Source organism: Alligator mississippiensis, chromosome 1 (assembly GCF_030867095.1).
Source record: "Alligator mississippiensis isolate rAllMis1 chromosome 1, rAllMis1, whole genome shotgun sequence".
Lineage (NCBI taxonomy): Eukaryota > Metazoa > Chordata > Crocodylia > Alligatoridae > Alligator > Alligator mississippiensis.
This window is the reverse complement of record NC_081824.1, coordinates 460,651,047-460,666,067: the sequence shown is the minus strand read 5'-3', so window position 1 is coordinate 460,666,067 and position 15,021 is coordinate 460,651,047. Positions and strand designations below refer to the sequence as shown.

The 15,021-nt window shown below is 45.1% G+C and overlaps 1 protein-coding gene across 10 annotated transcripts in view; it reads right to left on the bottom strand.

The window, feature by feature from the left end:
* Positions 1-15,021, bottom strand: part of DLG2 (discs large MAGUK scaffold protein 2) — a 1,595,452-nt gene that overhangs the window by 332,280 nt on the left and 1,248,151 nt on the right. For all 10 annotated transcript variants that reach the window (XM_059722034.1, XM_059721995.1, XM_059721996.1 and 7 more), the window contains one exon: positions 13,341-13,497. In XM_059722034.1, the coding sequence (XP_059578017.1) occupies positions 13,341-13,497 (157 nt within the window). The remainder of the gene's footprint in view (positions 1-13,340; positions 13,498-15,021) is intronic.

Sequence of the window (15,021 nt, the reverse complement as noted above, 5' to 3'; positions counted from 1 at the left end):
TGATTGTTGTGATGCTGGGGTGCATGGAATATCCCACAGAAGCATGAACGGCTCCCCAGAGCACTTGGCAGCAGACCTGGAAGTGGACCAGAAGCACTTCTGGTCTACTTCCGGGCCTACCGGGGAGCACACAGGGCCCCCGCCATGGCCCCTGGTGCCTCCTGGGTCTGGTGGGGCACCTAGGGTCCCCCTGTGGCTCATTGCCGAGCCAGGGAAGGGGGGAGAGCGCAAGGGGGGGGGGGGGTCCCTAGCACACTCCCTTGTGAAACCGGAAGTGGACCAGAAATACTTCCAGTCCACTTCTGGGTTCGCCTCCAAGCACGTGGAGGGCCCCCCTGCACTCCTGTGGGACGATCCATGCACCCCAGCATTGCAGTATTCACAAATCACGCTGGTACCTTGAGGTATGTAGAAAAAACTTTTAAAGCTGTGTCTGTGTCTGATTCACTGATTCTCCAAATCAGCATCGAATCTTCAGATTAGGATTCAGCTGAATTGAATCAGGGACAGGGATCCGAATCAATGAACTGAATCACTGTCCCTGATTTGGGCTGAATCTGAATCCAAATTGAATAGGGCCCACTTTGCACACCCCTACTGGCCATGGTATTTGCCCTACAAGGAAGAAGCGGGGGGGGAAATTTGGCTTGAAGGTTATCGCAGTCCTGAGTCAACTATACAAGTGATGAAACAGCAAGTGTGGGTGCTCAATGGAAAGTGGGCCCCATGACCTCCAGAGCAGTCTGTCACAATGTCTATTCTGGGTCTCCCCAGTGAAGAGGTTTTAAATACTTCCATTGTCAGTAACAACTTGGGGGGGGGGGGAAGTTTATGAGAAGCAAAACCTTGCCTCCTCTTTCCCCCTTCATTTTGTCATGAAGGAACCAAATGCTAGGGCTGTGCAAAGCTTCTGTCCCTGATTTGATTCAGCAGAGATTTGGCAGAATTCAGTGACTAAATCTCCAAATCCAAATCAAATCATAGGACCCTTTAAAATCTCCGAATCGAATCGGACCCTCTGGATCAATTCAGAGAGATTTGGAAAGATTTGGACACAGACACAGTTTTAAATGTTTTTTCTACATGCCTCTAGGTAGCAGGTGGATTGTGAATGCTGCGATGCTGGGATGCATGGAGTATCCCACAGGATCAAGGGGGAGGGGGGATGTTCCCAGCATGCTCGGCAGCAGACCTGGAAGTGGACCGGAAGGGACTGTGCAGAGGGGGTCCCCTCCCACCTCGGTGACTGGTGCCTCCTGGGTCTGGGGGGAGCACCTGGGGTCCCCCCATGGCCAATAGCTGAGCTGGGGGGATGCGGGGTTGGGGGAGGGTAAGCGTGCTCCCTGTCAAACCCAGAAGTGAACTGGAAGTACTTCTGGTCCACTTCTGGGTTCACCGCTGAGCATTTGGAGGGCCACCACCACACTCCTGTGGGATGCTTTGTGCACCCCAGCATCTCAGTGTTCACGAGCTGCACTGGTACCTAAGGTATGTAGAAAAAACAGTTAAAGCGGTATCTATGTCCAAATCGATGATTCTATAAATTAGCAGCGAATCTTCAGATTCAGCCAAATCAAATCAGGGACAGTGATCCGAATCAACAAATTGAATCACTGTCCCTGATTTGGGCCGAATCCGAATCGAATAGGGCCGGCTTCATACACCCTACCAAATGCACCACTTGCCCCAAGCAAATCTTATAAGTTTAGAAATGCAGTTTAAATTTGGAAGACCTGGAAACTCCTCTGCAGTGGGACAGAGGAAGAAGACCTAAGGGTTTATTCTATCTGGGATAAAATAAATCATAGATATGGGGCAGAAAGAGGCACCCAATACTTATGAATCAACTTATTCTGCATGCAACACATTATGGAGCAGGGGCTACAGCAAAATACATGTATTTTTGTTACGGATGTAGGTGAGACTGTGGTAGGAGTTGCGGGGGAGGAGAAGCAAGAGGAACTGTGCAGGAGGAGACGTGTTTCAACTGTTCAGAAGGAAAAGGAAAAAAATCAGAAAGTGACAGCAGGACAATGTAGGAGAAAAGTGAAGCAAAAGCTGATTACTGCAAGGATTTATCTTCCTGCTACAACGGGAAAGTGCTGCATAATAGGATGGGGGCAGCATACAACTGGGAGTGGTGAAGTATCAAGTTGTAGAGAGATGTAACAATTGTACTGATACTGAATGAAACAGGTATAAACCATTACTATATAACTGTTCCTTTACTAGCGGAAGTATAGCAAAAATTTTGTAACCTTCTGTTTTACTCAGGGCTAAAGTTGCAGCAATTTAGCTCACTTATACCTGATATATACTCTCACATGGCAACTCTCCCTTTCAAAGTGGTTTAAAATTACTTCTGCTTGTAACCTTGGTTATTTACCATGATTACAGGTAGACTACTAAATCCAAGATAATGGCTTCATCCTTCTTACAAGGACCAGCCCCGTCTCCCATCTTGCAGCTGTTGGGTTCCCTAGAAGCAGGAGAAGAAAAGAGATACTGGGCACATCTACATGTGCACATTTACTGTGCAGTAACCTAAATTACTGTGCAGTATGGCCAGTCATCTACACGTGCATGCCTGTACTGCACAGTAACTATGGTGACTTATGCCAGCTTGGGCATAAATTTGATACTTGCATAATTCAGATATTAAATGTATGCCTGATTAAGTTATTGCACAATAATGCACATGTAGACACCTCTACTGTTCAGTAACACTGTGTGTGTGTGGACATAAGCGACGTGACCCCCTGTGCCCCCCTGAAGTTGGCCCTCGCCAACTGAGAAGTGGGGAGCAGTGGCTGGTGCCCCCCCGAGAAGCACTGGTGGTAATTCCAGTTTTGCCAGCGGCGTTTCCAGTTTGCCGCCAGTGCTTTTGGGGTTGGCAATCAGCCACTGGGGACCACCCCTCCCATCAGCAGTCGGCTGCAGGTGCCTCCCTAGAGCCAGGAGGTACCAGTTGCCCGTGTGTGGACTTACTTGGGACTAAAGTTAGGGAGCGCACACAGCATTAATGCACTTTAATGCCTGCACACGTAAACACCAGCCTATTTATGCTTACTGTGCAGTAACTTACAGCACAGCAAATTTAATGTGATGTAAATGCATGTTTAGATGCGCCCACTCTCTCATCTCCAATTAATTCAGCCTTGTAGGACCAAGAGGCAAAGTTTATTAAGTTTAGTTGATTTTATCAACTGATTCAGATAAGAGAAAGAGAGATGGAAAATATTTTTCTTAAAGAGTAGGTCTTCTTCAATTTAACACTATATACTTGTTCTATTTTCCCTCTTCCCGAAAACCTTAGTATTTGGACTGGAGATTTATGCATTACTCAATTTAATAATAAGCATCCCTTATCATATTTGTAATGATATAAATTAACCTTCACGGGTTGCACTGTGAAATACAAAACAATTTCTACTACCCTTCAGCTCAGATTTATGCTTTATGTTTTACATGCGAGTCACTGTGCATTGCACCCAAAGCCACTCGAATAGCACTTTGGCTTCTATGAGACAGGTTTTTCAGTGTACACTTCATTAAATATTTCTAGCAGTATCTGTAAAGCAGCTTCACAAAATATTACATGCTGTCTGTTCAATGAATTTTTAAATGTAACAATATGGCCACGATTGGTTTGAATACTACACTGCATAGCTAACAGGGTTGTGTCATTGGGTGGGAATTGAAATGCTTAAAAACAGTCCTCTGCTGCCATCTGGTTGAATCCGAGAAAAACATAAAACAAAGCAAACTCCGGCTGACAACCCATGCCTGTCTATCCCAACCATGCAGTTGGTCCAATAAAAGTAAACTCCCACAAGAACTCCCTTCTCTTGTGACCTTGAAATAGAAACTTGTAGAGGCAGCTTAGCCAGGTTGTAACACTATGTCAGTACTAAGCCTTACAAAATTATTTCTTTTCCTTTACCACAGCCTGTGAACCTGCCTAGCAATAGAGACTCACATTGTAACACCTATTTCTCACATGGCACTTTACATCAATAGATTTCAAAGCACCTCACAAAGGTGGCAAGTATCATTATCCCCCCCTTTGTTCATTTACATGGATGAGGAAGCTGAGATGAAGAAGTATTATGACCTGCCCAGGAGGCCAGCTTCAGGGCTAGAAGTGGAAGCCAAATCAAAAGCTAGGCTGCTGCTAGATTTTGTTCTCAGAATGAGTATAAAGGGCATTACAGCTTCATTTATTGACCTGAAGCAGTAAGGACCCCTGTGTTAACATTTCAGCCATCCACTGATGGTTGGATTTTGATGAGATTTTGTTTAGAGAAGAAAAAAAAATGGTGCGGAGGGGGCAAGTGAACGGGATTGAAATGCTCAGGATTAAAAAATTTAAAAAAATGGATTTTAATTTTGAACTAAATTTTATTTTAGTATTTTTTGATTTTTTTAAAGAAAAGGTTAGCTAGGAACAAAATGTTTAACTTAAAATGAGATGCTCCAGTCAATCTGAAATTCAAGTGTTGGCTATTTTGTTTCAAAGGAAATGTTTAGTTTCTGTTTCAACCCAAAACAAAATCCAATTTTAAAATGCTGGTGTTCCCAAAGGAACTGAATTCTGAGTTCCACAACCCTGGGCAGTACTTGAGAGAGAGAAAATATATCCAGGTGCTATTCATGCCTTTGAATTTTTTTTCCTTGCAGAAGGAAGAATCACCTAATAGGTAGTCTGCAAGACTCGGGTTCAATCCACTGCTGTACCAGCAGACTTTCTGTCTCACCTGGACAAGGATTGGGTAATGCCGGTATTAGGGCATACTGCAGATACATACATTTAAAACATGAGCCTCACTTAGATGAAATAGTGAGGGGGCCATGTGAGTTGTTAGTTTTACAGTCACATTTTTCTACTCCACTACAAAGGACCCAAGCAAAGCAGGGAAACTCCATAAACACAAACCGTAAAGAAGAAATATAGTTTCTCTAACCTATTTCAATAACAGCAATTACTTGTCACAAGAATGGGTGAAAATCTCCAGGCAGATGTGTGACTATGAGGCTGACTCCTGCTGCTAATGATTTTTAATACTCTTATGGGTTGTGGCTTTAATACTCTTATGGCTTGAGCTTTTGCAAATGTGCAATGATATGTTCACCTACATCATTTTTAGCCTACTGCTCTTTACTTTGATGAGATGCCAGCTCTGTATGCAGTAGGTTCACCTTCATAAAGCTTGCGTGTATTGAATAGTGCTTTGCCACTAACCCTCAGGTTTATTCTTTAGTCATGCCTTAACTGGAACCTTGTAACAATGCCGTAGTTGGCCTTCCTGGTTCATTTGTTACAGGTTTACAATCTCTTCAATTTTGCATGGCACATTTGTTCCATCTCCCTCTATTATCTTGCCATCCTTTGTTAAAGCTGTAACTTAGCTTTGAAGGCATCTGAGAATTAGATTTAAAACTTCTTCATACTTCAGTCCTCTCAGATTGATGTAGTTTCAGATTTGAAAGCCATTAATGTCTCATAGCAGCCTGGTCTCATTGCTGGGACCCTGGTCCTAACCTTGCTGCTTCTACGGCATAACAGAACAATAAAGAGCCCATGTTGTATAGGTAAGTACAAGATTACAGGAAGAAATTCAGTCTTCACTTGCCTGACTTAATAATCATGATCAATTAATATATTTATTTCAGTGCGGTTAGATATATTCAAATTCTATGTGGTTAGATACATCCATGTGGATAGATACATATAAAAACCTTGCTTGGAAGTACCAATTAAACTTATCAGCACTTCTTTGGCATTTACTTGATATGCAAGAGTAGCTTATTTGTTCCTTCAGGACAGGAGTATGGAAATTGTTACCAAATTAGACTTCAAATATATCCCTAGGCAATCATAAAGCCAGGCCCTGATGAGTAACTGAGTCACAAATATCCTCCATATCCAAACAAAACTAAATTCAATCCAGACTGTACAAACCAATTCCAGAGTTGACTAGCAATGATAAGTCATTTTTGGAGGATCCTTGACTTCTTGGTTTCAGCAGAGAGCTTTCCTGTCCCTCAGTCCTAAAGTTCTCACTCATCCCATTAAGACTCTCACAAACACACTTCCACCCTTATTTGAAAAATGAGTGGAAACTCGATTTTAAAATAAAACATGACGACCCAAACTTACCAAATGCTAACAGCACCAAGGAGACCAATACTCCTGGCAAAGTGATATTTTGGACGGAGTTTCCTTCAGAGAGTAAGGGCAGCACAGAACTTAGGGCTCTAGCTTAGAACTTGGGAGACCTGCCTTGGGACGTCCCTTCATCGTCTTGTGCCTCAGTTCCACATCAGTAAAATGGATAGAACAGCACTTCCCAAGTTCACAGATTTCATAGACATTAGGGCTGGAAGGGACCTCGGAAAATCATCGAGTCCAGTCCCCGCCTGAAGGGCAGGAAGTCAGCTGGGGTCATAGGATCCCAGCAAGATAAGCATCCAATTTACTTTTGAAGGTGTTCACTGTAGGTGCTTGAAATGTAGGTACTGCGACAGATAATCTGTGGAGGATTGTGAGCTTTTACTTACTACAGCAATGTGGAAGATAATAAGTATCTAAGATAGCCCCAATTCCAGGTGAGAATATTTGCTGCCTTTGGGCAGCTGAAAGGGGAATTTACTTACGCTTTGTTTAAAGTGGCACTGGCCATGGGCAGGCATTAATTTCTATCTGCAAAAAAATAGCCCAGGAGCTAGAGTGTAAATGCACCCCAGCCACCTATCTAGAGAGCTACTTTGGCAAAGTTTCCAGCCAAAGGGCACTAGAGACTATCCTAGCCCTTAGGGGAGCCCATTGCTTGGCAGCGTGTCTTCTCCCAGCTTGGGAAGGGAACAAGCTGTTAACAGGCAGCCCCATGAGCTTTAAATGACCCTGTATGCAGCCCATCTGGGCTGCACATGGGGTGTTTTAAAAGTGGAAGCACAAGGAAGCCGGGTCAGGGGCAGTATCCCTGACCTGGGTCCTAGGTCCCAGTTCCCCAGCTTTAAAATCACCATGTGTGCCACCCAGCTGAGTGGTGCACACAGCATTTAAAGCCTGCAGTGCCATGAACTAGGGCAGAAGGACAGCATTTAAAGCCCAGGGGCTGGAAACTAGGGCAGGGATAGCTTCCCCAGGCCCAGTTCTCACATCCCAGGGTTTTGTAATCCCTACCCCTGCTGCCCAACTGCATGGTAGGGGTGGCATTTAAAGCCCCACGGCCAGGAACTGGGGTAGAAAGATGGGGTGGACCGTCAGGGAGCCAGTGTTTTCTATCCTGCTCTCTCCCTTGAAGAGAGGGAGGGAAAGCAAAGGACTGTGGGCTACTGGGTGTCCTCAACACCCAAGAGAAGGATATAGCCATTCAAATTAAGAGCAGGAGGGAAGAGATCTTCCTGGTTGGAAGATGTTGAGCTTTCTTGTGGGAGAGACACAGGAGGGAAGAGATCTTCCTGGCTGGAAGATGCTGAGCTTTCTTGTGGGAGAGACACAGGAGGGAAGAGATCTTCCTGGTTGGAAGATGCTGAGCTTTCTTGTGGGAGAGACATTGTTCTTCTGCAAGAAAGCCCTTGAATGTCTGCATGCTCTCTCCTTTTTTGTGCCAGGTTTTTTTCCTAGCAGAAATGTAACACCTGTATATGACCCCTGCCTCTGGAGCTGGCAAGCATTCTCCCTTGTGTGCACTGGTGTGGCAAAGCACAGCTCAAAACCCAGAGCCCCCTGGTGATAACAGATGCTCCTTCGACATGTGCAGGTAAAGGCAGGATTGGATCTGATGTGTGATCCCCACAATCATGCCTCCTCCCATGCCACACGTGCATGAAAGAAGAGGCAATTGTGGGATCACTTATTAGCCAATCGTGCCTTATTGCCAGTGTGAGAGAGCCCAATCCTGGGCTCGCCCTGCACTGGCAATAAGCAGGCTCCCATGGCTTGGAGCCTGCTTTGTTGAGGGGGCTCCCAACCATGAGGCCCATGAGCAGCCAGGACCAAGAATCCCCACAACTGGCCGGGCTCCTAGTTCCAGCTGTGCATGAGGTATAGCCAGGGCCAGGAGCCCCATCAGCTGCGGGATGCTCAGGTTTGGCTGCATGAGGCATAGCCAGGGCCGACAGCCCTGTCAGTTGTAGTACTCCCTAGCCTGGCTGCATGTGAGGCACAACCAGGACCAGGAGCCCCATCAGCTGCAGGGACTCTCGGTCCCGGCTGCATGTGGGTCACAGCCGAGACCAAAAGCTCCATGTGGGCTAGGGGTTTCATGCACCTCTAAGCCTTGAAAATCACCATGGCTGTGATCCGCAAAGCTGGGGGTCTCATCCTGGGCATGGTGCACCCCTGTGGCTGGGAGCCTTGTCAGCTGACGGGGCTCCCAGCCATATGGGAGACCTGGCTACCTGTGCAAATTAAAGTGTGATAGCCACCAGCTATGAAGTGAGTACACATTTTTGAGGTCTAACTTTATAGCTGGTCAGAGCTTTTTATGAGGTGATGTCTACTTTGCACTTGTAGCTAGTGTTAAGGTAATTGTACAAATAACTAATTAATTGTGCAATACCTGTAACATGTAGAGGGGGCTGGAGAGACTGCAGTCCAGGCTTATGAGCTGGAAGCAATCTCTTCCTCATTTGAACAATCATGTTTTAATTGCATAAGGCACTTCTTTCCCCACAAAATACTTTACAAATGGTGGGTCATTCTTTCCTCATTCCCATCCCTCGCATCCCCCCTGAAATGAGGATAGCTTTTGCCCCAATTCAAAGACTATGCACAGAATTTGCTGCAGCCACCTGTAGGATGAAGCATGTCTACTGTTTGCAGCACAAGGCAACACTATACACTATCCTACAGGATAATTTAGGATGGGAAGAGACTATACTTCTATTTTTTTGAAACTCAAGAAAGTATTTAGGGAGTCAGATTAACTATTTGAGTTGAGGTTTGGCCAGGAAGCTGGAAATTAATGTTGGCTAGTCCTGCATTAAAGTGGATTGCAGTGTAACCCAAGCAGCATGTGTAAGGACGGGAAGGGGGTGGGAGGTGGAATTAGGATAGAAGAAATCCTGCATGGCTCCCATTGTAGGAGGCCACACAATCATGGGTACTTAAAAGGAATCTAGGGAGTGTCCTCAACCCTGATGAGTGGGAGGGTTTCCCATTTAGAGGGAAAGGGGAGGAGAGGGCTGTATGGAAAAGTTTGACTGTTCCTACCTTATGTCTTATATGGGCAAGAGGGGAGGCATATATGCTCGTCGTAAATAGTGAGAATAGGCATGGAAAGTCATGCCTACTTTTGCTCTTCTCTCTGGCCCAGGAAATATTGACTTCTCTACACAATTTCTATAATTTCTACAGAAAGGATGGAGAATATTCCTCTTCCCAACCCAGAGCAACATACAGTATGGTGATTAGGACAGTCTCTGGGGTGGTGGGAGCTGATGGCTTTAACCCCGTTAATTAGAGAAGGGAGCTGAACTTGGGTCTCACATCCTAGAGAAGTGCTCTAATAAACTGGCTACTGTAAAAAAATTGAGGGTGGAAGAAAGGGAACAGCTCTTGCATCAGAAGAAAGGAGTGATGCTTCCTTGGTTTTGAGAGGAACTCCAGATAAAGCAGAGTCTCTCTGCACCCTAAAGTAAGGTAGCTACGCCTGAGAGAGACACTGCTGTGATTGCATTTCCTACCGGTTATGTTTGGCTGTTCCATACCCAATATTCTGGGTGCTATGAATTTTATTTGGAGGTGCCTAGCTCTCCCCATACATTACAAAGGGAAGTTTAAGTGCCTAACTCAGATCACTAGATTACACTCTGGGAGACAGGCATTTAAACATTAAGCACTGCATCACTGATCATTTCAACCCATCCATTCCTTTGTGCCTCTATTCTGGAGGTTACATAAAATCAGCCCCTGATTAGTGAAGAGTGTATTGCTTTTAAATACCACTTTTATTATTCTGTATGAGGGGAGCACTCAGGGAGACTACTGAACTACATTCTCTAGAATGTGATTGTGAGAGAGAGTCCTTTTTATTTGCAACATCTAAATCATATGTTCAATTGCTATGCGGACCCTAAAACATAAAAGTGCTATTTTGCATGCTATCAATACACAAATGAAAGAAAAATTATAAAGATGTTACTGACACTAACCATGAAAAATATAGCCTCAGGCTGCCAAGCCTTTTATCTATATACATCTGCAAATGAATTCCAGAGCCACAATCAAATTCATTAGAAACACAGAGATGATTAATGCGGGGTAGCCAATCCTATGCTGGTGCTGGAGTGCTTGTTAATGAGCTTCATGGACACTAGATGGAGCCACAGTCTTGTTTTTTAATCTTGACACTCTCCTAGGACTAAAACGCAGAATTTCTCTTTGCCTTGTATGGTCTGCTTAGAAAAAGTACATGAAGGAGGAAGAAGGAGTATTAGCTTTAGGTGATTAACAGGGCTGGCTCCAGGGAGCGTAGTGGTGCAGTTGCACCCCGCTTCAACAATGCAGCTCACCTCCTGGAGACTCCAGCTCCCTGGGGCTGCAGACACCTGGGTTCCCTGCAGGATCCGAAGCCTGGCTGGAGCCATGGGCTGGTGGGGAACACACAGGGAGACCAAGAAGAGAGCAGGGGAGCAAGAGGGGCCTGTCCACTACTGCCACTGATTGGAGGCTGGGGAGCCCCAGGCCACTCATGTCACTCCTGTGAGTAATTGTGGGAAGCAGGCTCCCCACAGGGTGTCAAGCTCAGTGGTAACAGCAGTGGATGGGTCCCTACTCCCTGTCCCCTTCCCCAGGTTTCCCCTGCCAGCCTGGAAGCTGCCAGGAGGGTGCCAGTCTGGCGACAGTGGCAGCAGTGGATGCTTGCTCCTTTCCAGTGCTCTTCTGGGTGGGACACACGTGGGGACTGGGCAGGAAGCAGTTGCTGGACGCAGGGACCTGTGCATTGCTGATGCTGTCCATGGCTGAGCCCAGCATGCCACGTGGCCGCTCACTAAAGCACCTGGCTGGAGAAGGGCAGGGGGCTTCTGCTCCCTGGTCAGCCAGGGGCCAAGTTCCTGCTTCCTGCATCCAGGTGCAAACCCTGATGGAGTGGGGGAGGAGGAAATGGGAGGGGATGAGAGGTACTGCTGTGCGCCAGAGGGGAGGGGTTGCTGAGAACAGGGGTGGGGAGGGAGTGATACCTGCTTTGCGGCCTCAAAAGAGTCCCTGGCAGCTGCTGCCATGATGCAGTCTTCCCATAGGGGGAGGTGGGCGACTGCAGCTACTTGTGCAGGCATTAGTCACATCTTCTGCACCCCCCCTTTTTCAAATTCCTCAACTTGCTCATGGATCTGGAAGCAAAGCAAGCTTTGGAAATTAAGTTTGCACCAGGAGTGGGGCACCAGGGTGAGAAAAAGATATTGTTAGCTATGGGTTCTCATTATGGGTGCTGAGCTGCAGTCTTGGAGCAGAGCTAGCCACAGACTAGTGGTGTACTACCCATGCTGTAGACCAGCCTGCTACACATGAGTAATGAAAAGGAAGATGGTGCTTGATTAATAATGTCAGATCCAGTGATTTGCATAAATTTGCTAAAATATACCCTTCTCTTCACCCCTTTCTCCTTTTTTTGTCTGAGAGCTTATAGGTAGTTGCCTATAAAGACACTCCGTCGCCTAACTGCTTCCCATACAAGCCAACTGCTTCCCATAAAGAGAAACAACTACTTTGTGGACTGCTACCCACAACTTCAGCCTAGTGCCTACCACAAAAATACAGCAGTCAGAGCCTGTCCTCTAAAAATGTGACACTTGCCCAGAAGAGGGCAGGATTTGTTCTATGCATTTGTTCTACAGTCCAACACAATACCACAGCTTCTATTTTGTAGGCTATGGATTTAAAAGTTTTAAAGCACCCAAGCAGAAACTACATGCCATCAGTTGACTGCAAGGCTTGGGTTCCCAAATAGCTCTAGCCCTTCTAAACATTATATTTTGTATGTATAAAATGAAAAGCAGAACATACTTTATAAAGTATTCAGATGCAAAAAAACCCACACAAATAACATTACCCCCATGGAATGGTAACTTGAATTGCAATTAAAGCAGCAGAGGCCATGTCAAATGAGCATATTATAAATGCCTGCCAAAGCAGGGTATTCTGCATTCACTGGGGCCAGAATGTCAGATACAATTTAGGAGGTAAACTGAGTAGCCAAGATTACGGTGCGATATTTATGCTTAGATTTTCAAAAAAACTCAGCATACCGAGTGCAGAAGCCCTAGTAAATCTGATCCCACATGTAAACGAGTGCCTCTGAAATTCTCACTTGCCTTTATTTTGGTGTTTTAGGTCTTTAGATGCACAGAGGCTGGTCATTTTCACAATCCGTGGGATCATGTTATTAGGTTTGTGCCTTACAGTTTGCATATTATTTGTTTTGTATGTTGTGGAAACTCTGCCAAACACAGCCACAATAGTGTGGTGATCAAAAGATGCTACTAGAATGAATTTGGAAAGACCACAGTCCTCTCTGCGGGCAAAGCCCCCAAAGTGAGGTAGGTAAGTCTCCCCAGCTAGGCATCTCCACTATGCTTTCTATGATTTTTGTGCCACAAAGTGTAGACAAATATAATCTTGGGGTATTTGAAACCCTTTGTGGTATTATGTTGGAATCTCTCCTCCTCCTCTTGGCCCTCTATGCTTTAACCTGATGTTGGAAACACTGGACCTTATACGCAAAGTCCTGAAATTTTGCATTAGTGTAATTTTCAGATCATTCTATTCTCTCCCAAATGCCACCCAACAGAGGAGAAAAGATCAACATATATTTCTAGCTGGCAGCGGTGAGAAAAATACACACAACTAGGATTGTAGGGGTCCATATGGAAAGCAGAGGGTAGAGTAAAGTTGACAGGATGGAAGTTGCAAAATATACCCACTTTTTCCAGAAATAAAGAAGTTTGTTTCTCAACAGCAACCAGGAATGTAAGACAGCTGACCTGGTTGGCTGGGGTGATAGGAAAATATTAGGCAGGGGCTAAATCAGTAGGACTGCTGTATACCTGTATGGCACCTCTCAGGGTTTACTATTGTACTGAACCAACCAATGCAAACTGCCATCCTGAACAAAGCATATCTAACATCACAAACAATTGATATAAAAGGTCAATGAACAAAATATATAGTAGTGAATCTGCAGCCACTAGACACTGAACTTGAACTACCGCTTCAAATAAAAACATGACATGGTTGCTTCCAAATAGCCTGTGCTATGTTTTCCCCAAAACACGTTAGACAAACCGGAAGAACAGGTAACTGGCCAGTGAAAATGGACAGGAGTGATACTTACAGATAAAATTTGATCTCCTCTCTGTAGCTCTCCGCTGAGATCGGCAGGCCCACCTGCTAAGATGAAAGATACGAAAATGCCTTCCCCATCTTCTCCTCCTACAATGTTAAAACCAAGTCCTGTGGAGCCTTTGTGCAGGATGATTTTTCGAGGCTCTCTGTATAGAAACAAAACAATATTGCTTATCCATTCAAAAGCACCATACAGCATATGCACTACTCAGCATCTCTGTCACATTACTTTTTCTTCAACCTACAATGGCATGCTGCTACCTAAGAAAACCATTTAGCAAATGAGCAAGGTCTATTCACTGGGGAATGGGCATACAGTATAACCTCATAAATCCAGCATGCTCAGGACCGAGCACCTGCTGAAAATGCTGGATTTTTGAAACCGGAGCAGCGGTCAGTTGTGGAGCAGGGGGGTGGGGAGAGGAGGGGTCGTGGCAGCCGGTACCCCACCAGTGGCCGCACACAGAGCAGCAGCACAGGGTGGTGGATGGCGGTGGCAGTTGCCGCGTGCAAGCTTCCCCCTCCACTGATCCGGGACTGGCTGCTGCTACTCCCCGAAGCAGTGTATTTTTTAAAAGTGCTGGATTTTTGAGCATTCCTGATTTTTGATATCCGAATTTATGAGGTTATACTGTAGTAGGAATTAACTCGGGTTCTATTTTTTAATATCTTCTCAAGAAAGCAACTGAGGGCCTTTGCCTGCTAATTCACTCCACTGTAATGGCTTTTACTACCTTAAATGCTAGATTTCTTTGATAATTCATTTCAAGACATTTCACAAATTCATTTATTATTTCTACCAATGCTATATGTAGCAGGCAAAAATCATCTATGTGTATATGATGCTTTTTACCTTCTGAGCTCTGTTTGTATTATAATGCTGAAAAGCAAAGTGGAACTTGCTAGCTCCGTCCAACTTGGAACAAGTGACATGAACGTGGCTTGCAATGCAATTAGTTGCAGAATTAAGAGCGATCTACTCTGCTGCTAGCTGTGGGCAGCTGAGTAGCTCATGAGTTCAAAGAGCTACACATCTCTTCAGCTGGAGCCCATCAGTGGGCCCATGCAATAGTTTAGGTAAGCATTGCCCTTTGAAATAAAAGCTTCAGCAAACAGATGGAGCACCTCAGTGATTCAGCACAGCTGTTTGTTGTGGATACATATTACCCATTAAGATTCTGTTAATCCATATTTCCTAGGGAGGTTAAGAATGTAAACCTGTGAAGAATCCAGTTTTTTACTGTATAACCAAACTGAAAGCCAAGTGATCTATATGAAATTGCAGCTTGACCTTGTAAAGAACACACATTTGTAGGGTTACCTAAGTGCTTTTCCCCTCAAGAGGGTTAAGGGTATTTTTATGGTTTTCACAAGTTGTTCAAAATGATGCTATCAAGATACAGAACTAAAACTCATTCTTCTATAGCATTTTTTATCAGTAGATCTCAAAGTACTGTACAAAGGTATCAAGTATCATTAGGCTATACTACAGATGAGATAACCAAAGCAAAGAGAGGGGAAATGATTTCCTAAGGTCATGTAGCAGGCCAGCAGCAGGGTGGAAAAAGAAATCAAGTCTCCTGAACCCAGGGACAGATCTGAAGGGGGCAGGGGGTGGGGCAATGGCTTATCTACACCCCACCTTTTTGAACACAGAGCAGGAAGAGCAG